Below are 24397 nucleotides of genomic sequence, written 5' to 3' on the forward strand. Positions count from 1 at the left end.
GACTTTTTGCACGTAGGAGAGCAGGCCCGGACGGCAGAGCCTGCCATCTTTTCTTCTTTGAGCTCTGCGAGTTCATAAAATCAATATATTCCAGCCTGCGGAGGGATTTTTTTTGCATCTCAGGCACGTGTTCCGTATCTCAACCCCGTACCCATCGGCCCTAAGTACGAATAAAAGCCAAATTAGACGTTTAGGCACCAGTCTTTCCACTCCAAAGCTAATATTTTTCCCCCAATTCCTTCCTTAGACAGCGTAGGCCCACACAGACTGCAAAGACCAGTAAAGCCCCGTTACGGCTTACTGGGGCCACAGACACTTCCCTGAAAACAAGGGCAGAAGGATCTAGGCCTACGGCCCACCTCAGAGCCTACACGTCCATTTCAAGAATAACCACGGCTTCTCCAAAACACCTGCCACCACCTCTCCTGGCTGTAAATCCTCCTCCATGAGTGCTGGTGGAGTCACAGCAGGCGTCCTTCCAGGAGCTACAGTCCGTAGCATCCCTCAATTTTATTTTATTTTATTTTTTTTCCCCCACATTCGCAAGACCAACTGCCACCGACGCCCTCTTTATTACTGAAATTGAATGCATTAACGTACCTAAGAAGTCTTTAAAAGTCTTAATCAATTTTAAATCTTTAAAAGAAAGAAATGAAAACGCTGTCACAGTCTACTCCGGCAACCCGTACGTAAAAAGAACCAATCCACTTGCACACGCAGACCAGGCACGTAGACGCAACAAGTGCTAGACCCAGGTGATACCCACCACCCAAATGCAAGACTTGGTTGACCTCACCTCGGATTCCGGCTTCTTCAGAATTTGACTCAAAATAGAGGTTTAGATGAGATATTAGGAAGAAATTTTTTACGCTGAGGGTGGTGGAGCACTGTCCCAGGTTGCCCAGAGAGGCGGTGGATGCCCCATCCCTGGAAACATTCCAGGCCAGGTTGGCCGGGGCTCTGAGCAACCTGATCCGGTTGGAGATGTCCCTGCTCCTTGCAGGGGGGTTGGGCTGGGTGGGCTTTGAAGGTCCCTTCCAACCCAAACCATTCCATGATTCCACGATTCAGCACCTTTTATGGGTTTTTCCACAGCGTTACTTCACTGCGTAGTCGCGCTGCTCTCGTGGAAACATAAAATGTTGAGGTTGGGTCAAACCCGAATGGGCAACACTTGGATGAGTTGTTCATGAAAATGTGTTTTCTCTGCACTCAAATTCCTACACAAAAAAAAAAAAAGAAGCTTTCCAGTACGCAAGCCTAGATATTCACACAACACTTGCGAAAACCAAAATCTCCCCTTCGAGATTTAAGAAACAGAACAAAAAAAAAAAATCCAACGAACCCAATAAATTATTCATCGTAAAAGCTCCTACATGAAGTCATTACGCTAATTACATTCCGTCGCCCGCACCAAACTCGCACAGGACGACGAAGCGCATCGCGTTCCAGATTTATAACGTCGTCATTTCAATTGCGATTCTGACAAATTCGATTCCAACAGATCTCAAAGTCTCGGAACTAATTGCGCAGTTATTCATTCTGTCTTGTGACGAGTCTGACATTACCATGTAAAGTCAATATAGAGTAAGTGATATTTTAATTAATGCCACTTAAAGCCTAATTGTATCCCAGTTTCCCCTGATTATTATCTATCAATAAACATCCTTTATCAAAGACCAAAAAAAAAAAAAATCACGGCAAGGCTGGATTTTAAATTATTTACAGAATTTACTGATTATTACCCATCTCTGTCTTTTTTTTTTAATTATCCTAAAATTATTTTAATACATAGTTGTGTTCCCATTAAGAGTACGGACAACGGCTCTTTCTCTGTGATAGGTTTCAGTTATTTGCTGGAAAATTCTATCACGTCTTTCCAGAACCTTTTTTGCACTTGGATCACTCTTTAATTGTATTTTTTTTTTTTTCTTGAAGAAAGCACAAACGTGTTTGTAAATCGCTCAGAAAGCACAAGTGTTCTTAGGCCTCTCCTTGATACCTCAGATGACCAAGGTGACTCCAAAAATGGCTTCTAAAATGTCAATCTTCCAGTCCCGCCCTCATCTGCTGTTGACCGCTGAAGACATGAGAGCTCCCCAAATGCTTCAGGTTCTCCCAGGGGCTCCTGGGCCCATCTGAACTTCTCTCCACGGTCATACAGACCATGCACCCAAACCCTCAGAGCTCCCCGCTCCAGGCACCGTCGCGTTCGCCCGTCTCACCAAGGGTACGTTAGGGGTGCCTGAAGAAAGACACAACCCAAACCCCAAGGCCAAAGCAGTGAAGTCCTCCACGCCACGCAGCAGACACCAGGACAGAGAACATCCAACGTCCAACCGCTTCCGATCTCAGACTTCTAAGAACTGCAAACGTGCCCTTCCTACTCTGGACAGGCCCGTTAATTTTGGTCTGCACTCTTCTCTTTCCTGTTGGAGCTGTCTAAAAAATTGCATGCTAATTTGATTAAGATTACTCATCGTGGGCCTCTTCAGTGAGACTACCAACAAGTAGACTACAGAGCCTTCCTAACTCATCCTCTTCACCTTACTCGGGTCTTTCAGTCACAGCAACATGGCTCCAGCGCGGCTGAGAAACACCTCACCCCAAAATTCCTGACATTTCATAGAAATACATCCACCAGCAAGAGAAGAGACATCCTACTTTGGCCTAGGTGACCTTTAAAGGTCCCTTCCAACCCTAACGATTCTATACTTCGGACCAGGAGACATCATCTGGACTCATCACACTCTCACATAGAATCATAGAATGGTTTGGGTGGGAAGGGACCTTCAAAGCCCATCCAGTCCAACCCCCCTGCCAGGAGCAGGGACATCTCCAACCAGATCAGGTTGCTCAGAGCCTCGTCCAACCTGGCCTTGAACATTTCCAAGGATGGGGCATCCACCGCCTCTCTGGGCAACCTGTTCCAGTTCTCCCAGACCAAGGCCTCCCTATTCCTTAATTTCTCCCTCACCGTCCAAATTTGGGGGTTTAACTCAACCAGGAGAAAACAGAGTCGCTCCAGGACAGAAGCTCATGTCCTGACCTTCAGAGGAAAACGCGTCAGTGCAGAAACCCATCTCCCAGGTTTAAAAACCAATCTCCAACCGCATCTTTCCAGAATCTACTCCAGTCCCAAGCTTCCAGCAACGTTCACTAGATAACGGAAAGCAGAACCAGACACGATCTCCAGAACCCAACTAATCCCTTCCTACACCCCACGCCAGGGATATTTTTAATCCCTCTCATTCTGAGCAGATCTTCACCTAAATCGTTCTTGACGACGTGCAAAGACGGAAACTCCAAAAATCTTCCAAAATAATCCCTTGCTGTGCGTCGAAGCACCTCTGCTGTTTTTAGGACGGCTTTTACAGACCAATTTTTTAAAAAACTAGAAAAATATTGCACTTATTTTGCATACATCTGTCATAAATTCCCAAAAAGGTGTCATAACATTATGGCAAGGACCACCATAAAAGCACATCAACAAAATTTATTCTGACTATTATCGTGATTATTCCTGCTTCTGCGCTGCAATAAACGCGAGCGGCTTACCGGTTGCGCATACCAAAAGGCAGCGCCAAATCTCTCGTTTCAACACAACAAGGCCCGCCACCGCGGCTCAGGAGGTCATTCCTCTCCCCATCCCTGAAGCACCTCAACCTTTGGGAAGAAATCATCACGTCTGGGCCACACCGCACGTCATCTCGGGGTCGCACGCCACGGAAGGTTACACCTCGCAAGCCTACGGTCAACTTATAACTTCGCACCGTTTATTTAATTTCAGTACAACTTGCACCACGTGACTAAATAAGCCTTCAGAAAATAAATATGTTTCCATATCCCAGCAGAACCACCGTTAGAGTGGAAAAAAAAAAAATCCCCCCAAAAAATATTATTTTTGAGCGGGATCTTGAAACAGTCTCTCATTTCTTCTGCTCCGTCGCCGCCTACACAACGCAAAGCAGCTCTGTGAAATTCACCATTTCCAATTAGCAGATTGAAAAGACAGCGCGTTCCCAGGTTCCTCGGCGAAGGCGGGATCAGGATTATCAGCGCGAAGATACATCCGCCCAAACCTCTCTTTAAAATTTCCAATCAAGAGCGTTCCTCATCTTCCACTGTTTCACCAAGCGTTTAAATAAAACTCAACACCTTGATTTTCGCAATACCGGGTTTAATTTCAGACCAGGTTTCCCAGTCTAAGCCTTTGCAAAGATCCCTTCCTTGATTCCCTGCCGCATCCATCTTCGGGCGTCCTCAAACATCTGGAGATCATCCGTGGATGGACGGGCAACGCCTTCTTCAAGTACAGGTTAGTTATGCTGCTTAAGAAATCTTTTTCTTCATTGCTCTGCTTGCCGAATCGCTGGGGAGACATTGGAGGACCCTTCCAGCACATAACTGGGGCCTGCAAGAAAGCTGGAGATGGACTTTTGACAAGGGTCTGGAGTGACAGGACAAGGCGTGATGGCTTCGAACTGGAAGAGTGGAGATTTAGATCGGATGTAAGGAAGAAGTTCTTCCCTGTGAGGGTGGTGAGGCGCTGGAAGTGGTTGCCCAGAGAAGCTGCGGGTGGCCCATCCCTGGAAGCGTTCAGGGCCAGGTTGGAAGGGGCGTTGAGTGACCTGCTCAACGTTGAGCGACTCGTAGCCTTTATTCCTGATACCTGCTGAACACGATCGCGCATTCCCGTGGAACGTATGAAGTCCAGAGCGGCCATCGCAGAGTTACGGGGTGAAAATGGAGGAAGCCAAGCAGCAGAGTGGCCTCAAAAACCCGGAACGCGTGAGGTGGAGATGACGAAACCTGAAATCTCGTTCATTTATCGGTTTGGTTTTTAAAGAAATAAGACGCATTTAAAGCTGCGTTTCTGGCTCGTGTCATAAACCGGTGCGTAATCTCCTCCTAACATCAAAGCTGTTAACGGGAAAGAAAGGAAAAAGGAGAAGAAACAATCCCAAGCGTCTTTTTCCCTCCCAAGTGTGCCGTAATCCACAAATGTACTTTGATTTATCGACTAACGCACGTCTTGCAGACCATCTACCGCCGCTTCTTTTGCTCTGCTCCGTAAGTACGATGCCTCTCCAGTCATCATCTCCGTTGAAAAGAAGAGAAATTTTCTCTTTCTCAGGGAGCTCGTTGCCTTTTTACGGCCTAAGCAGCACGCACCGAAAGAGTTTTGAGCGTCCTACAGCCACATGTGTAAGACTAAAAGCGGAAGCTATCATCTGCGTGAGCTCGCAGCCCATTTGGCTTTCACTTCTCGTTCCACCGTTGTGGAATTCCAATTTAGCATCGCAGCCCTTAAAAGTTTAATAAAAGGTTTAGTTGATCCTGGCTTTCAGAAAAAGGAAGCTCAGATAAGCCTTCGACGTGTCTCGTTTCTGCCCCTTCCACATCAACGGCTCCAGAAAGGGTTGATAGATACCGACGATATCAAAATTTCACCAGGCTCTTAGAAAAACACGCCAACGGCAAGGCGCGGGTTCCGTCGGGTCCTCGTTGACCAGATCCCACCTACTCGCCCGTGCCAAGCACCGCCCAACGAAATCAAAGTAGAAGAGGCAAATCGAGACGGCTTACGACGGTGTCTTGTAGCTCTTTCGCATTTTCCTTTCATTTTCTCCTTTTTTTTTTTTAATTTTAATCCGATGATAAAACCAACGCAGGGGGGAAAATTTACTGACAGCGTTTCACGGGCAACGACTACTGGGAGCAGCAACGAGTCATCCAGTTTCCCCTAGGATGACCCCAGAACCCAATGAAACCCCACTACGGCAGGAGACGGCCTGGTCCTTCAGATGGCCATGCGCGTAATTACAATCCAAGCTCATGAACTAAACGTGAGATTTCGCTTAAAAGTAAGAAAGAAAAGTAAGAAAAGAAAAGAAAGAAAAGTAAGAAAGAAAACCAAACCAAAAAAAAACCCAACAGGCAAAACAACAGCGCATCTCCCCACCGTGAGATCTGAAGTGGAGCAGGGCGTTTCTGAGGAGGATGATGATCCCAGTTGGCCTTCCTCAACCTCACGTAGATGTTTTTCTGAAATCTAGTTTCTAAGTGCCTTCTCGTTTTCACGTTCGTCCCTAAGGGCAGATAACCTCACCTCGGGTGACTGCACAGAGGGAAACGCTCCTCTGGCAAGATCTGGGTGGAAGGCATGCAGGAAAGCGGAAATTCAAGTCACCATCTGCCTCTTGATCCCAACACCCAACCGCCAACCCCAGTTAATTAACCCCACGGAGCAGGGGCGAGGAGGGAGCCCAGGCTGAAGGGTCACGCTAGCAGGAGGAGGACAATAATCACAGAATCTTTAAGGTTGGAGAAGACCTCCAAGATCATCAAGTCCAACCGTCAACCTAACACCACCGTGCCTACGCGACTCGACGGACATTACGTTTCTTCTCCATTGACCTCCCACCAAGCCGCGTAACTTCACGGCTGCGAAGTATCTGCGGCATGAGCACCTAAGGGAGGAGGAGAGAGGGGCCGAGAGGTCTCTGACAATCCCCCAGTTGCTACTGGAGTTGCTTTCAGGCCGTGGAGAGAAAAGAAAGAGACGAGGCTTCCAAAGGAGACGCTGAACCACGAGGGAGAAGGAATAAGAGGGAGGTGAGCTTCAAAGACGCGCAAAATCCACGTTCAGCCATTCATTTGGGAGTGTTCTGGTTTCGTTTAGTGACGGGGGGCTGCGGTGGTAGCTTCTGGCAGAAGCTGCTAGAAGCTCCTTGACTGAGTACTGGTGGGCTACCGAGATTCTGCTCTTCCCAGTGCAAACTGGAAAGCGAACAACGCTTCAGCGCGCTCTTTTCTTTTCAGTTTACAGCCATAATCCATGAGAAGTCGCAAGCGTAACCCGCAGCCCAGCGCAGGTCATTAATCATTTACAACCCAGAAGCTCTGAAAGGCTTTCACCCATGCTTTACGTACCATCTACCTTCAGATGAAGACATCTTTCCGGTACTTAAAACCCCATAAAGCCGTAAACATTCCCGCCGCCGCGAAGTGCGGGCCGTAAAACCAACCACCTATTAATTTCAAAGCAGCAACCACCAAAAAAAAAAAAATACTCATCCTTCCGGCACGTAGACGCGAACCTTCTGATCTCAACGGCTGGCTGTGGTGGATATCCCACCGATAAACTGGTTTTTCTCTTATTTTTTTTTCTTCTCTTTCCCTTTCCCCAACAGCTTAACGCAGAACCACGTACGTACGATATCATTCTCTACTACGTCACTCCACAGCTCACGATCACCTCTTTGAGTAGGGTAGAGTTCTCCAACAGGCAGTAAGACGTTGCCGTTGGCTTTTCACGCAGGTTTAGTTGGTCTCCGGAGTCATTTCTAGGACGAGGCCAACGTTTGTAATTGCCCCAGTGAACAAAAAACCCCTCAAATTAGCTGATAGCCTGGCCATCCTTTTAACGACAGCCAACCAGCTGGATGAAAGGGAGTAAAGAATCGTAGCTGCTCATTTGGGATTTTTATGTTAATAGCATTAATTACATCCGCAATTCCGTACGTCCTTCGCGTCTTACCGGGCTCTGGGATGATTAGCTGCGCGCTGGCCTGTGCGTTTCCAGCTTCATTTTCGGCTACGCACTGATAAAAACCTTCATCTGACTTTACCAAGCCCAGGATCCGTAAGTTGCTGCCACCCTAGAGAGACGGCGAAAGAAAAAGAAAGGGAGCGGAGAGAATTAATTAGAAAAAGCCCATCCAAAGTCAACGTGGATTAGAAAACCTTTCCAAAACCGCTGTTCCATGAAACAAGGTAACGTAATCCCAGCTCAAATAGGCCTGGTCCTTAGAGGTCTGCAACCACAAGGCCTTTCATCGGGAATCTCTTGACACTTTGTGGTCTTCGCGTTTCGTTTGATGTGCCTCTGGCCCGAGGCTGAATTGCCGTCCTTGCACATCCAACGCCCTTCTCAAGACTTAAGCTCCGAATCACAGCCATCGCTCGAGCCGTGCTCTAAATTGTCTCGGCAGAGAAGGTTTAAGAGAACTTTCAACCCTGCGTCTTTGAACAAACACAGTTCTGAAGGTCAAACCCTCCTTCAGGCTCGAGGCCTGGAGATCCTCAAGAAAAGGTCACCCTACGCCTACTTCATCTGAAACAGATTTAACTTTTATCTTCTGTTAGCACGAGCAGAAACCAATTACGTTGGGTAAAATATCTCAGGTGAGGGGCATGCTCTGGCTGAAATCTACCTCCCGTTCGCTATTTAATGAAAATATTTCCCACCACCTCCACCACAAAACCACAACGGAGTTGTCTTTTCTTTGGACACCTTCTGCCTGCTTTCCACTACGCAACGATGTAGTAAAAAAAAAAAAAAAAAAAAAAAAGATACAATTTGTTGTTGTATATGGCAGATTAAGTAGGAAAGGTAATTAAAAGACGATCATAATCAATATTATTTATTACAAGATACTAAATTAGGAAGCACTGCGTCATGCCACGTCTCTCAACAAGCTGACCTACGGACATCGTCGCAGCGGTTGACGTTTGCAGGGACGGTTTCCAACGCCATCATGACATTGTTACTTCTCCACGAAAAGATCACGTTCAGATAGCACGGAAACGGGGAGACAACGTCAACGTACTTGACCCAGCGTCTCAAGGCAACGTGGCTTATTTGTCCTCCATCTCCTTGGGGAAGACCAATATAGAATCACAGGATGGGTTGGGTGGGAAGGGACCTTCAAAGGCCATCCAGTCCAACCCCCTGCCAGGAGCAGGGACATCTCCAACCAGATCAGGTTGCTCAGAACCTCATCCAACCTGGCCTGGAATGTTTCCAGGGATGGGGCATCCACCGCCTCTCTGGGCAACCTGTTCCAGCGTTCCACCAACCTCAGCGTAAAAAATTTTTTCCTAATATCTCCTCTAAATCCACCTCCCTCTATTTTGAAACCATCACCCCTTGTCCTGTCTTGATGATTGGATCAAACACCAGAATATTTCACAACGTGATTTAAAAAAAAAAAATAATAATTCTAATAAGAAAAAAGCCGGATAATTACCACGATCTGAAAATAGTCGCTGGGAATGACCACTTCTCCGTTCTTGATCCACTCCACCGTAGGCACAGGTTTACCGGACACGGCGCATTCAAACTCGACATCCATCCTCTCGTAGGCGTAAAGATTTGAAGGGCGAATTAAAAACCACGGCGGGACTGCGAAAAAGACAAGGGGGAAAAAAAAAAAGAAAATAGCTTTGAGTGATACAAATTAAGGGTTAGCGAGTAAATCATTTCAACAAATTTTAAAAACATTGGATATAAATAGGATGCATATCTGCAATTCAAATTATTCTCTTGAACCCCGAGCCGATTAATAATTAAATACTAGGGAAAGCAGTTGTTCTGGAAAATACACTGAAACAGCTGATGTTGACTTTTTTTTTTACTAAATTAAAGAATTAAAAAGTCAGTTTAGAAGATGTGAAAGATTTACGCGTAGCAAAAAATATATATATAATTCTCACTAAGTGAGTGTAGGGGGAATAAAATCACAGAATCACGGAATGGTTTGGGTTGGATGGGACCTTCAAAGCCCATCCAGTCCAACCCCCTGCCAGGAGCAGGGACATCTCCAACCACATCAGGTTGCTCAGAGCCCCGTCCAACCTGGCCTGGAATGTTTACTGGGATGGGGCATCCACCGCCTCTCTGGGAAACCTGGGACAGTGCTCCACCACCCTCAGCGTAAACGATTCCTTCCTAATATCCAATCTGAATCCACCTCCCTCTGTTTTGAAACCATCACCCCTCATCCTGTCCCAGCAGGCCCTGCTGAAGAGTCTCTCCCCACCTTTCCTGCAGCCCCCTTCGGGCACTGGGAGCCGCTCTCAGCTCTCCCCGGAGCCTCCTCTTCTCCAGGCTGAGCAGCCCCAGCTCTCTCAGCCTGGCCTCGCAGCAGAGCTGCTCCAGCCCTCTCAGCATCTGCGTGGCCTCCTCTGCACCCTCTCCAACCAGTCCACTCAAAGGATGAGACTCCAACTGCATCCTAACGAGGTCAACAAGTCAACGTACGGACAGGGCACACATGGGTACAAGAGAAACCACCAACAAACGACACAAAATCCGAAGTATTTTGAGTAGAGACGTTTTCACATAACCAAGAAGAACTTCTCATTGGGTTTCTAGAAGAGAAGGAGATAACCAATAACCACCAAGTCTCTCCCTAGCGACTGGAAGAAGAAAAACGTTGAAGACCATTGCTGAAAATTAATTCTTATGAAGCCAGCAATTATCTTGTTGCCTTGCGTTACTATAACGCGTTCACACTTTTTTTTCAGTACGCTATACGATACGCTCATTTCATTTCCTCGTTATTGCAATATCAGGACGATGGCAATTAGCAATTCGAAGAAAACTGCTAATAACGTCGGATTTCTAACGAACCCGCATCGTACTGAGAAACGCAGGCGGAAACTCAGCGGCCCACCTACGTTGTGGCAGTTTTCGTAGGGGAACGACAGTCTCCGGTTTTGAATATCCACAGTCGCCAGGAAGCCAGAACAGCTTCCCGATGGCCGATTATGATATTTATAAAGCCGCAACAACTAAAAACTCTCCAAATTAAAAAGACGGTGAAGATCCTAACGTGAATCGCACAGAAGCCAAGAAACGGTAGATCCGAGCTTGTCCTCCCATCCCTAACCCAAGCCTTGGGTTTGCAAGGATTACGGCGCGCTCTTCCATTCCACGACCAAATTCCGTTTCTTCGCAGTCTTCCCTCCCTTTCAGGAGGACCCTGCCTCGCCGGTGGGGTTTCCTCTAGTTCTACAACACCTTCGCAACCCACAAACCTTTCTAAACTCGTAGGAGGTGGACACGAAGAGGCGCTACCAGCCGACCTTCAAAAATTCAGAGATGAGGTCCAAGATGTCACCGAAACGGTAAAGCATCCTCCTCCTTTTTCTTGTCCAGTTCGGTATGAATCAACACTAACGCGGGGTTTCTTTGCACATCAGACCCCAAAAAAATCTCACTGGGGATGCAGAAAACGAGGAAAACGGTTGGAAAATACGAACGCGTGGTGGAAGCGACCCAACCCGTGTCCGGTAGGAACGCTACGGCAGATGTACAGAAAAAATCTGTTTGTATTTCGCCACCTAAACTACAAAACTCTTTTTTGCCTTACCGGTCATTAAGTTTCCAACTTTGGTAATAAATCGAGGTGGAGGCCTAGAGATCGTCACCTCTTCAACCGTCCGCTCCCCATGAAGCTTGGGGTGCTCCCCAAAGTTGCGTGCGCAACGAGGTAGAACGACTTTGGAGAAAATCAGATTATTTTATTGAAAAATTCGGCAGAGTGCTTAAAACTAAGCCGACCAAAGTCAGTCTGCAAAATTTTTACGTCAGCATTTCCTTGATTTTAGCAATTGTTTTGGGGTTTTTTTGAACTACGTTACCTACACTTAAAAAAACATCTGCCCCGGGTCCTTCTAGCACTCTTCCAATGCCCCGTCTTCATAGAATCACAGAATCTTTACGGTTGGAAGAGACCTCCAAGATCATCAAGCCCAACCGTCAACCCAACACCACCACGCCCACTAAACCACGTCCTGCGGTGCCACGTCTGCACGTTCTTTGAACACCTCCAGGGATGGTGACCCCACCGCTGCCCTGGGCAGCCTGTTCCAGCGCCTGACCACTCTTTCATCCTGATATCCAACCGAAACCTCCCCTGGCGCAACTTGAGGTCATTTCCTCTCGCCCTATCGCAAGTTATTTGGGAGAAGAGACCAACGCCAAGGGTATAACTCAAAGGAAATACAAGATAACGGCCATTCTGCAGGTAAGCAGTTTTGAATAAAAGTTGGAAGTTCTCCAAACTGCAGTAAACACAATTTTTTGTTCACCTGCCGCAACAACGTGGGCGCTCAGGCACCGAGATCGTTCCCCGGCGGGCGGAGCCCATCAATAAGCGACATCAAAGGCTCCCAGATTCCAAACGCCGTAACCGACCCGGTGTGCCGACACATCTGGGAGAGGAAGACCGCTTCCGTTCTCCGCAGCGCAAGAAAAAAGCCAATTTGAAAATTAAATCTCTTTCCTCCTGTAAAGATCACGCTACAGCCCCGACCTTCGCTTGCCCAAAGGTTCCTCAGATGAAGAACGGGCTCCAAAGTCTCTCCCGTTTGCAGGGTTGACGCTCCGTGCGGTCTCCTAAACAACTCCACGAAAGGCCGCGCGGGACTTCGGCGACGCCGCCCAACGCCGCTGTGGGCCCGGGTCTCAAAGAGCGGCTTTGAACAAACGAGCTTTTCCCTTTAAGGACCACAGCAGGCTGCATTTATTAAAAAAAAAGTCAAAGATTGGTTGTAACAAGCCGGCGGCAGAGACTCGGGGCCTAATGGAACACTTGCCAGCAGAAACGTCTAGTTTTAGACCCACGCGCTGGGATGACCTCCTTATTTCTAGAAACCAAAAACCTCCCTTGTCCTTCTCACCGCTAACTTGCGCAAATGCGGAATTCAAAAATAAAAGTTACGTCAAGCGAAGGGGCCTTGGTTGGGCCTGCCTTAAGGGGAGGCAACGCAACCGAAGTCAAGGCCAACGGAGTTCCTCCAGATCTAAAACCGAGAGGAGAACGGGATTTCGATGTGAACGTTTTTATAGATATGAATAATATATATAAAATTAAATATATATAATATTTATTATTTTCCCTGTTATATACGATAATTCAGGAATTGTGTCATTATTTCAAGAAGTTAAAGGAAAAAAAAAGAAACTACGAATGGTGGAACAACGCCCAACTCTTCGGAAAAATTTTGAGGCATGAAAAAACCCCTAAACCTCCACTAACGGGTCTTCAAAATAAATAAAACCCTAAAATTATTGTCTTTCTACCTCTTATTCTAAACTCCGTGCCTGATAGGAGATATGATCTCAAAGTATCTCCCCCTCAGACAAGCCTTGAAGAAATGAGAGAAAAATGAAGCTGTTATTCTACGTAAGACGTCATTGGTCACCTAAAGAAAGGCATTTCTTGTCTTATTTAACGATTTCGATTATTTTCACGCCGCTTTAGTTCTCAGCAAGAAGGTCCGCTTATACCGTTACGGCAGAATGGAGGAGTTCACGGTTCCCAAGAGGAAAAGAACGGAGCCACCAAAAATCCATCATCGCAATCCCACGGGCGTGAAGAAGGAGAAGACACGGAGTCTTGCAATTTCCCAAGCTGCCCATGGTTCCCAAAGCGTCTGAACACCAAACCCGTTGGGAGCTGAGCGGAGACGGAGGAGAAAAGGCTACGAAACCCGAAAACCCACCAGAGAGGAGAGGGCAGAAAGCATCTTCTCATGTTTGCATCTTCTAAGGTGACCTCTAGCCAACTGAAGAACTGCTAACCTTTCCGCTCTAGCACTACAGAAACGAAAAAAATCATCAAATTAAGAGATTTTTTCTTTTTATTGTCCCTATTACTAAGCACGCCCCTGAGTGCGCTGATGGTACGCTGAAACAAAAATACCACCTCAAGTCTTACAAATAACGAAGATTCTCCGTCATTTCGTCCAGAAAATCGAATGAAAAAAATAAAATTTAAGGTAGAAACCCTCCTGAAACGCTGCGATGATCTGTGCTGTACGCAAAGAGCTGAAAATCTTGATCTTCTCTAAATAAAAAGGAACTTTTTCTCATGGAATAAGTTCAACAAGGTTGACAACGACCTGGGGAAATCGCCGGGAGCTTCACCTCAGCCCGGAAGGAGCAGACGCAGCCGTTAAGACGCGTTTGTCCTCGCAGGAAAAAAAAACACGATACGGTTCAAAAGGAGCGAAAGCGGATCGACGGCGGGCAAAGTTTGGAGGTGTGGGGCAAGGAACTCAGGGACGCGCCCATCGCCAAGTTCCGGTAGAGCACGCTCCGTATAATTTCTACGAAGAGTATTGAATGAAACCCAACCGCCTTGTAGACCACCGCGTTCTGCAGCAGGGTAGAACAATTCAGGATTGAGGTGAATATCTGAAAAATTCTGCGTTTCGGAAAAAAAAAAAATCGGAACCAGAAGCATTTCTAACGCATCGTAACACTGAAACGTTATTTCAACAACAATATTCTAGAAGGTTCGTGAAATACGAAGACTTCCACCAGTAGAGAAGGCGTAGAGAGAGGATTTTTCGCCCATTAAAACATTGTTTCACACGCGACCGCCGCGTTAAAAACAACATCAAAACGAAATAAAGCGCTTCCGATCCCTTGGAAGATGGTAAAAAGGCTGGTCCACCTCTTCAACCGGTTTGCCCGGCTGGAGACCACGGAAGCGGGACGCGGATAAAATATCCGTTTTACGTAAAGCACCGATAACGGACAACCAGGGAAGAGAAAACTAAGGTCAGAGAATATCCGTCAATTTCTAACGAGCTAAAGATTTTCTTTTATCGCTGCCTTTATGACTTACAGCACAGACGACAGGTATCGACCGCATCCCATCTGCCCCAGGAACAAACGAGCGGCTCGTAATTGAGGATCGGGTCAATCGTCGTCTTCGGCTGCATTAACGGGATTTCGGTCAAGCCCCGCGCGACGGGAATGCGCACGGCGCAGGCTTTCCGAAGGCTCGTACGCCACCGACAATTAGCTAAATTTTGAGTAAACGACGGGAGCGAGAAAATTAGGTTGGGAGAAAGTGGAAAAATGGAGCTCAAGTATCAATTTTTATTTTTTTTAATAATATTTTGCCCGTGTGCCCAAGGATAGTCTAAACGGGCATTAAGTTAATCATAGAATGGTTTGGGTGGGAAGGGACCTTCAAAGCCCACCCAGCCCAACCCCCCTGCCAGGAGCAGGGACATCTCCAACCAGATCAGGTTGCTCAGAGCCCCGGCCAACCTGGCCTGGAATGTTTCCAGGGATGGGGCGTCCACCGCCTCTCTGGGCAACCTGGGACAGTGTTTCACCACACTCATGGTGAACAATTTCTTCCTTATATCCAATCTGAACCTTCCTCTATTTTAAAACCTTGTCCTGTCCCAGCAGGCCCTGCTGAAGAGTCTCTCCCCACCTTCCCTGCAGCCCCCTTTGGGCACTGGGAGCCGCTCTCAGCTCTCCCCGGAGCCTCCTCTTCTCCAGGCTGAACAGCCCCAGCTCTCTCAGCCTGGCCTCACAGCAGAGCTGCTCCAGCCCTCTCAGCATCTGCGTGGCCTCCTCGGGACCCTCTCCAGCAGCTCCACGTCCTTCTGCTGTTGGGGGCTCCAGAGCTGGACGCAGCGCTGCAGGGGGGTCTCACCAGAGCGGAGCAGAGGGGCAGAATCCCCTCCCTCGCCCTGCTGGCCACCAAATGGGAACACAAAACATAACATAAGGCCACAAAGGCTTTCCAAGCGCTCGGAAGGCTTTTCTTTTAAAATTTTTCTTTCCTTCCCTTCACAAAAATTTCAAGATACTCTTCGTTAACTTAAGAGAAGCGCTTACAGGCAACGACCTTCACCTCGTCATGAAAATCCGAAGGGGGAAAAAAAAAAAATAATTCAGAATATTCGAATATTCTACAACCTTTCCTTCCTGTGGAAGAAGCATTCATGGTTAGACAGAAATAGAACCGTGGACCCCGGATGTTGCGCCACCTCTCTCCCGTTCCCCGTGGCACGGTGAAGACCGGCGAAGGATTTTTTTTTTTTTTCCCCCGGCGCTGACACCGCCGCGCTCTCAGACTCGAGAACTGCAACCGGAACGCATTGCGTTTGGGGATCTCAAAGCAATTTGTCGACATTAAATAATTCACAAGCGTTTTACAGATAGCTACACACACACACACACACACGGAGTAAATGACTTGCTCAAGGTCATGTAACGTATCAGTGACAGATAATTAAAAGCCGGCGTAATTAACGGATGTCCCAGGGAGATTCCCAAGACCTCCTTCCCTCTTCTAGCTGGAGGAGAACGCCGTCTCTTCGCCGTACGGATTTCCCACGTTTACTTTTGGATTTTCTCTCCGAAAATCATTTTCGGGATCTGCACGTGGTAACGTCACACCAGTCGGAGGTTGCTGGCACTGGAGCAGGAGTCTCGGCCAGAGACCAGACTGGTCCCATTAACTGGTCCCAGTTTCATGAGCCAGCACTGCTCCGCTCCACACAGCTCCTCCTCGTTAAGTTAAAAGCAACCGCTGTAACCTCATCAGAAAGAAAATTGGAGAGGCTGAAAACAGATAAAAGCACAGCAGAAGCGAGGGGAACGCTGGGTGGGTCGGAACGAGGTGGTCTTTGAGGTCCCTTCCAACCCAAACCATTCCATGATTCTGAATTTATTACCCTCTCTGTATCAGTTCCGACAGCTAATAAAGATTTTGTCACCGCTCTTCATAATTTCATTCCTCTTCCACTTCTGTAACACAACGTTGGTGCAGAAGGCCATCTCTCAACCGGATTAAATCGGTGACTCTGCCAGGTCCACACGAGGGCAAGAGCACGGATCCGTGCTCGCTCAGGCCCATTGTCACAGAATCACAGAAGGGTTTGGGTTGGAAGGGACCTTCAAAGGCCACCCAGTCCAACCCCCCTGCCAGGAGCAGGGACATCTCCAACCAGATCAGGTTGCTCAGAGCCCCGGCCAACCTGGCCTGGAATGTTTCCAGGGATGGGGCGTCCACCGCCTCTCTGGGCAACCTGTTGGTTGTTTTCAAACCTCATGTTTGAAAAGAAACATGAGTCACGCATGAAAGGTTTTACAGACTAAGCCGCGTAGAACACAGAGAATGAAGAAGTCACTGCCAGAAAGTTCCAATTCCATTTTAAAATGCAGAAATATTCACAAGGAATTGCTGGCTTCTGAGCTGCCAAAGCTCCCAGTATCGGTTTTACCTCCCCCAAATAATTAAGGAAGTTCTGGAGCCCCCAACATCAGAAGGATGTGGAGCTGCTGGAGAGGGTGCAGAGGAGGCCACGCAGATGCTGAGAGGGCTGGAGCAGCTCTGCTGTGAGGCCAGGCTGAGAGAGCTGGGGCTGTTCAGCCTGGAGAAGAGGAGGCTCCGGGGAGAGCTGAGAGCGGCTCCCAGTGCCCAAAGGGGGCTGCAGGAAAGGTGGGGAGAGACTCTTCAGCAGGGCCTGCTGGGACAGGGCGAGGGGTGATGGTTTCAAAATAGGAGGTGGATTCAGACTGGACAGAAGGAAGAAATTTTTTACGCTGAGGGTGGTGGAGCACTGGCCCAGGTTGCCCAGAGAGGCAGTAGATGCCCCATCCCTGGAAACATTCCAGGCCAGGTTGGCCGGGGCTCTGAGCAACCTGATGTGGTTGGAGATGTCCCTGCTCCTGGCAGGGGGGTTGGTTGGAGTCCGTCTGTCCATACTAGCCCTTCAAGAAATAAATAGTTCAAGAACTCAAAGCGCACGCCAGGCGGATTTATTCTGATTTAGTCGGTTAACGAGCCCACCTGCCCGCTCCGTACGCAAACGTCACCAACGGCAGAACACGAATTACGGAAAAGCCCGAGGACGCTTTCACTCCGGCACGGAACGACCTTTGTTGCCGGCGCTAAAAGTGAAGTGCGGAGAGACGAAAAGCGCTCGGAGCAGCCCGTGAAGCTACGGGTCCCCCCGCCGCCTTCTGCTCCGGGTGAGGCAGTCGCGTTTTGATCAAAGAGAAAGGAATCAACGAGCTCTAATTCGATTAGCAAGCAAAAGCGGGAAATGATTTTTAAGTAAGCCAAGGTCACCGCGAATAAAAGCGACCGAGGTAAACACGCGCTGTTCACCAAAATACAAATCAGACGGCTGCTCTCTTGAGAGCAGCTAAGTCGCCGGCTCCAAGCGGCTCCTCTCCAGTCTTCCACGATTTCCAACTATTTCCAAAATTACTAAAAAAAAATAAAGAACTTTTATAACTTAAGACACTTGTTCAAGCAGTTCTTTTCAAGTTCTGGAACGCAATAGATTTAGACAAGCTGATTTTGAAATTAGACAAGCTAATTTCAAAATTAGACATTTCAAAATGTCTATTTTAGGTGGCACTTCTAGAACTTCCTGACCTACCGTTTAACTCTCGCCGAAGCTCCCCTGATGCCGCGCTCCGGATCCATCAACCACCTTTCTCCTCAAGATCTCCCCCGCTCACCGTCTTATATTCCAGATATTCCATCAAACCAAAAGCGACCCCTCAAAAAAACACAGCTGCTCATTTCATTGTCGTTTTCTTGACTGTCAGCCACGTTTTCCTACGCGGCCGACCTCGACGCGCCGCGGGACGGAGATACCGATACGCGCAACAACGCGTCGCGTCACGGAGCTTTCACGTCTCGAGCAATCCAGACCAGCACCTCTAAAATGTTTTCAAATTTTATCTCGCTGTCCTTGGCTATTTTGACCCCTTATTTTCTCCTAATATCATCTCTGCGCTCCTTAGCGTACGATTGCATCAGGAACCAGTTCTTAGTTAAGTAAAGCTTAACGCATTCGCAACTTGGCCTTCTATTGCGACTCCAAAAGCTCGCAGGGCGCAGCAGACCTATGGGAAGTCCTTGTATTTACCAGATAAGCTAAGCTTTGTCTCCACGCGTAAAACCAGCACGCAGCTAAGCCTGCTTCTACAGGTGAGGCGCGGGAAGAGGCGTTCGAGTCAACCGGAGCGGAACTGGACGTGCCGCAAAACCTCAAGCCGTCCTGCGAGCAGGTTCACCAGTGGGTGGTGGATCTTCATGGAGATCATCCATTGCACCACAAAAGAAGAGCAACAGCGACCACGAGCATCCTCCTCACCCTCAGCAGCCTCTCCACCTCCGCACAAATTTTCACTAAAAGCAGCATTAACTTCAAAATCCTGAACGAATATCGGGAGGAGGAATTTAAGTTGGCCACGTCTAGCTCTCATTCCTCCAGATAAAATATTGACAAGCACGGGTGAACACTCCAACACCATTTTTTTTTCTTGTGTCCTCAGCAGTTTGCAGAAGAAATCAAAGCTATCATCTACAACCCTACGGTCTCACCAGTACGATTCCCAAACCTCCAAGTTCTGGTCGTACTGCTAGGATTAGCGCTTCCTACTTGAAGGAACGTTCCTGACCCCTGGTTGATCACGGATATTTCATCTCCTCTGTTCAAACAGCCCCCGCTACTTCATGGACTGCGGGTAAAAAAAAAAATAATCACCTTTACACACAAAGCACGACTACGGAGCTCAGCCTCAGCGTGCTCTCCGACGACACCAAGCCGTGTGGTGCCGTCGACACGCTGGAGGGGAGGGATCCATCCAGAGGGACCTGGACAGGCTGGAGAGATGGGCCTGTGAGAGTCTCATGAAGTTCAACCAGGGCAAGGGCCAGGTCCTGCACATGGGTTGGGGCACAAATCCAGGCTGGGTGGAGAATGGATGGAGAGCAGCCCTGAGGAGAAGGTCTTGGGGGTGATGGTGGATGAGAAGCTCAACGTGAGCCGGCAACGTGCACTCACAGCCCAGAAACCAACCCCACCCTGGGCTGCACCCCCAGCAGCGTGGGCAGCAGGGCGAGGGAGGGGATTCTGCCCCTCTGCCCCGCTCTGGGGAGACCCCCCTGCAGCGCTGCGTCCAGCTCTGGAGCCCCCAACATCAGAAGGACGTGGAGCTGCTGGAGAGGGTCCAGAGGAGGCCACGCAGATGCTGAGAGGGCTGGAGCAGCTCTGCTGTGAGGCCAGGCTGAGAGAGCTGGGGCTGTTCAGGCTGGAGAAGAGGAGGCTCCAGGGAGAGCTGAGAGCGGCTCCCAGTGCCCAAAGGGGGCTGCAGGGAAGGTGGGGAGAGACTCTTCAGCAGGGCCTGCTGTGACAGGACGAGGGGTGATGGTTTCAAAACAGAGGGAGGGAGATTCAGATTGGATATTAGGAAAACATTTTTTACGCTGAGCATGGTGGAACACTGGATACAGAATCATGCAGTGGTTTGGGTGGGAAGGGACCTTCAAAGGCCACCCAGTCCAACCCCCCTGCCAGGAGCAGGGACATCCCCAACCAGATCAGGTTGCTCAGAGCCCCGGCCAACCTGGCCTGGAATGTTTCCAGGGATGGGGCTTCCACTTGAGGGTTCGTAGAGAACGCAAGATGGACCCACAAGGGTCTCTGCCAAGCAACGCGTTCCATCTCAAGCTCATCGTTTTGAAGGAACTGTTAATTATTTTCACAAGAGAAGACGACCTTTAAATGAAGACTAGAAGGAGGTACCGGGTCCCTTCTCCCAACCGCCGCGCGATCGCTCGCACCTCGACGTACGCGTGAGACAATTTTCATCTCCATTAAATGCTGAGATGCCGTCTTCTTCGCTCTGACAGCTGTCACTCCTCCCGTCACCGCTTTCCACTGTTGAAGGGAAAACCACGCTAGCGCGCAAATCCAAAGGCTTATTTCCGCAACAAAGAGCTTAAAGAGGCGCCCTGGAAAATTACAGGTTGAAAAAGTGGAGATAAGAAGAAAAAAAAAAGCTCGAAAAGCTGATGGAAAGATTAGTAAAAACCAGCTGGAGTTTTAAGGAATTATGCATATCAATCAACTCACTGCGCTCCAGGGGACGCAAGGAACGCAATTTATCGATTTAGGAAACGCGCTTTGCTTCTTGCCTAAGTGTTTCATTCCTTGAGGGGGGAAAACGCCCTCACACCTAATTCAGAACGCGTGCGGAACTCTCCTGCCATACGAAGCGCCTTGCAGTTACTCCTGGGAACAGCCAGCTGAATCCCACCTCAACGTCGCAACGAGACGCGAGCTAAGAGAACGTAAAACCACCGCCTCCGCTGGGTAGGAGCAAACTGGCCGGAAAGCTCGACGGCAACTCAACTTTCACCTCAAAAATCTCGTTTTGAAGACAAGAAAGGGAATGGTCAGTGTGGAGGGAGAGAGAAGAAGAAAATTAACACAATGAAACGTTAAGACTTTCCTACTCTGGAGCCCCCAACATCAGAAGGACGTGGAGCTGTTGGAGAAGGTCCAAAGGAGGCCATGAAGATGCTGAGAGGGCTGGAGCAGCTCTGCTGTGAGGCCAGGCTGAGAGAGCTGGGGCTGTTCAGCCTGGAGAAGAGGAGGCTCCGGGGAGACCTGAGAGCGGCCTTCCAGTGCCCAAAGGGGGCTGCAGGAAAGATGGGGAGAAACTCTTCAGCAGGGCCTGCTGGGACAGGACGAGGGGTCATGGTCTCAAAACAGAGGGAGGTAGGTTCAGATTGGATATTAGGAAGGAATCGTTTACGCTGAGGGTGGTGGAGCACTGGCCCAGGTTGCCCAGAGAGGTGGTGGATGCCCCATCCCTGGAAACATCGAAGAATCTTAGTGAAAAAAAAAAAAACAAAACAACTTGAGAAGCTTTCTCACTGAAAATTAAGAGCAGAGATAAAGGAAAAAAGGAAAAATCTGCCGTTACACAAGGTTTTACAGTATCAGAGGGAAAGTTGCTCCTTATCTGGAAAATTCTGACGTTCCATCTGGGGAACGTGAATAGATTGGGTCAGAAGACAAGCAGATATGAGCTCGTGTCCAAAATTTAGGCTGCGCTTCTCCCGAGTCTTTAATAGTTTGGGAAATATCGAAATACGAAAATGCGCAATCCCCTTTTCTGCATTTGAAATATTTTCTTTCAAATTGAACGTTGGCTTGAAGATCTTCTGATTCATTTACTGTATTGGAATTAGGGACCCTTGTAGAAAACCCCCCGCGCTGAAAAATATAATAAAATATAAAAATATGATGAATTTAATATACTAAATATAATAAATTCTTGAAAATTTAAACAAAAAAATATTAAAACCCCACACCAACAGAAGACCAGCACGGCAATTCTTCCAAGCCTACCGGTTGCTCTCACCCGAGACAAAGCCTCCAGCGACGCCGCGCGGCTCCTCCGCCGCAGCTCCCGGCCCCGGGGCGGGCTGCGTCGGCTGCCCCTGAGCTCGTAGAAAATGAGCAGCTCCGCTCTGCCGTGACTTGAACGATTGCTGTTCCCTTCTGCTGATGGATCTCAACGGCACCGTTGCCGTTTGACTCCATCAAAAGGCTAAAACGACGGCCTCAAGGATCTTCCCGTTACCGTCACATGTACCCTGCAGCTTGGTTCATTGCCTCCGGACTTATTTCCCATTTTTCTACGTTACGCCGCGCCTTTTCGCGTCATTTTTCCCAACAACCACGAAGCCGAAAGCCTTCGCCGTGCGCTTGCGTTATTTCTCGTTAAGCGCAAAACTGAGATTGATGACCAAGCGAGTTCCGAACCGGAGCGGAGATCGCAACAAGCCGCAAAAACCTTCTGCGCGTACGGAAGAACTTAATTTCAACTCATTAGCCTAAATTTGATATAATCAAATGTTTAATTACTTCTCTTTCCATCCAGTTAATGGAATAGATGCAATTATCTAGATAGATTCGATTTATACATACAAATTCCCCATTTTTTTGGTGCCTTCGTATCACAACCCCGCACCGAACCGCAACGTTTTAGCCCCTCGGCTACACGGGGAATTCAGTAAATCCATTCGGAAGACTTGGAACGTCCCGCTGCCCCGCTCCGGTCTGAAGAAGAAGAATGTTATCCGAAACCAACTGGTCACGACCAGCGTTGATGTCTTGTATTGACTGGTTCGAGTCAAGATAGGTTCTGTCGCTATAATTTACATCGTTTTAATTAAAACACTTTCGTTTTCATAGAATCGTGGAATGGTTCGGGTTGGAAGGGACCTTCAAAGGTCATCCAAGTCCATACGAGGTATTACGCCATGAGACGTCCCGTCCTCCTAGCACTTGCCCTCATCATTAGGCAAGAATAATAACGCCTCTAATTATCAATTATCTCTTGTACCTGGCCCATCCCAAGTAGGAACCACAAGCCGGTAGATAAAACCGCTCGTCCTAATCAGTCTATGCAGATTAACTCTTTTCAATTCGATGGCAAAAACGCTGAGATTATTTCGCTCTCGCTGTTCCTTCAAGTAGGAAAGGAGAAAGACACGGAGGAAAGTCCCGAGATCTCCTTCGCCTTCTTTCTACCCGGGGAATTTTACGTAAAATATTAATACTTCTTTGATTTTCGTCGTATTTGCATAGATTCAAGGAACAAAATAATTAAAAAAAAAAAAAAGAAACGCCAATTCGATCAAATATTTGCCCAGGAAAATGTGGTTTAGGCAATCCTTAAGAGACATCTACCATGCAATCCTCATCCACGGGAGCGCCAAATATTCTGTGCTCACGCTGCTTGACAGAACTTCAACGCTGGTAGACCGCAACCATTCACGGACACAAAATTAATGAGAATATTCCTTATACTTTTATATTTCTGGAAAAGTCATGTTCTAATAATCGCTTGTACGTTTGCCCTGACGTATCTCTCGCTAAACTTACTCCTCACCCCGTAAATTCAGTCACCAGAGAACACGATTTCTCTCCGGGCGCGCGGAAGAACCGCCCGGCGCGTAGACACGCGGCATGTTTGGCCACGAGCAGGTCCGTATCCCGCGAGCCGACACGAATACGTGACCTTCGGCGCGTATTTTGCCTTTGAAGATCTCCTCAGAGAAGCACGCGCGTTTTCCGAGCGCAGAGACTCAAAAGCGTTTGTTTTTCGGAAAAAAAAAAGAGAAATGTCGCGTCTTAAATATCCCACAGCCAACGTTGAGGCAATCTCTTGCCTCTTCCAGTTTTCCGCTTAACACGTTGACTTGAGGTCCTCCTGATCTGGTGTACCCTTACGCAGATGGCAACACTCCGTCCTCCCCACTCTAAGATTTACTTTCATGAATTACAATCCTTTTTTTTCTTCCTTTTTCTTTTTTTTTTTTAACAAAAGGATTTCATTTGCACACGCCACAGCCATTTCCCAAACGATGCTGAAGATGAACGCCAAGGAGTCAATCTCCATCTTCGCTTACAACCTCAGCAGGGAAGGACAACGTGCACACGTCCACAGGGGTGGTCCTTCAGGTGGAGAAAACCAACCAAACAAAAAAAAAGGACGTGAGCGAGAGGATAGGAATTTTTCCTTGTAGAGCAGAAGGGGGGCCGAAATTTCTGAATTTTTAAGTTTGATATTGCACGGCTGTCACCTTCTTCAGACCATTTCAGACGGGAAAGTCACTATACTGAAGACAGAAAACCGAGACCAAACTCCGGGTGAATTGAGAGACTCAAAATTCTCTCAGCGCTAACCGCAAAATCTGCCATCAGCCAGGAGTTCGTCAGCAATTTCTCTTTCTTCTGGTTGACACGCGTTGGCAAACACGTTCACCGCCCGGTTGCAAAATATCCAAAATTACGAATCCACCTTTGCTATTCACGGGTGTTTAGGTATCTCGGCATATTTGGCAACCTACGCTCCACGCCCTTAATTCTTGAGGACCTTTTATAACCACAATGACCGCGACGAAGTTTTTTAAGGTCTTTGTTCCCTCAAAGGAACACTCCGGATCCGTTCAACGTCGTCTCCGAG

At 48.1% G+C, this 24397-nt stretch overlaps 1 protein-coding gene across 2 annotated transcripts in view; it reads right to left on the reverse strand.

Annotated features, from left to right (window-relative positions):
• The window catches only part of LOC147596216 (netrin receptor DCC), a 356938-nt gene that overhangs the window by 155239 nt on the left and 177302 nt on the right, over positions 1-24397 (reverse strand). For both annotated transcript variants that reach the window (XM_086770507.1, XM_086770506.1), the window contains exons 6-7: positions 9036-9190; positions 7544-7664 (exon numbers count right to left, since the gene is read on the reverse strand). In XM_086770507.1, coding sequence (XP_086626633.1) covers positions 7544-7664; positions 9036-9190 — 276 coding nt within the window. The remainder of the gene's footprint in view (positions 1-7543; positions 7665-9035; positions 9191-24397) is intronic.

This window comes from Chlamydotis macqueenii, chromosome Z (genome assembly GCF_036417535.1).
Source record: "Chlamydotis macqueenii isolate bChlMac1 chromosome Z, bChlMac1.mat, whole genome shotgun sequence".
Classification (NCBI taxonomy): Eukaryota; Metazoa; Chordata; class Aves; order Otidiformes; family Otididae; genus Chlamydotis; species Chlamydotis macqueenii.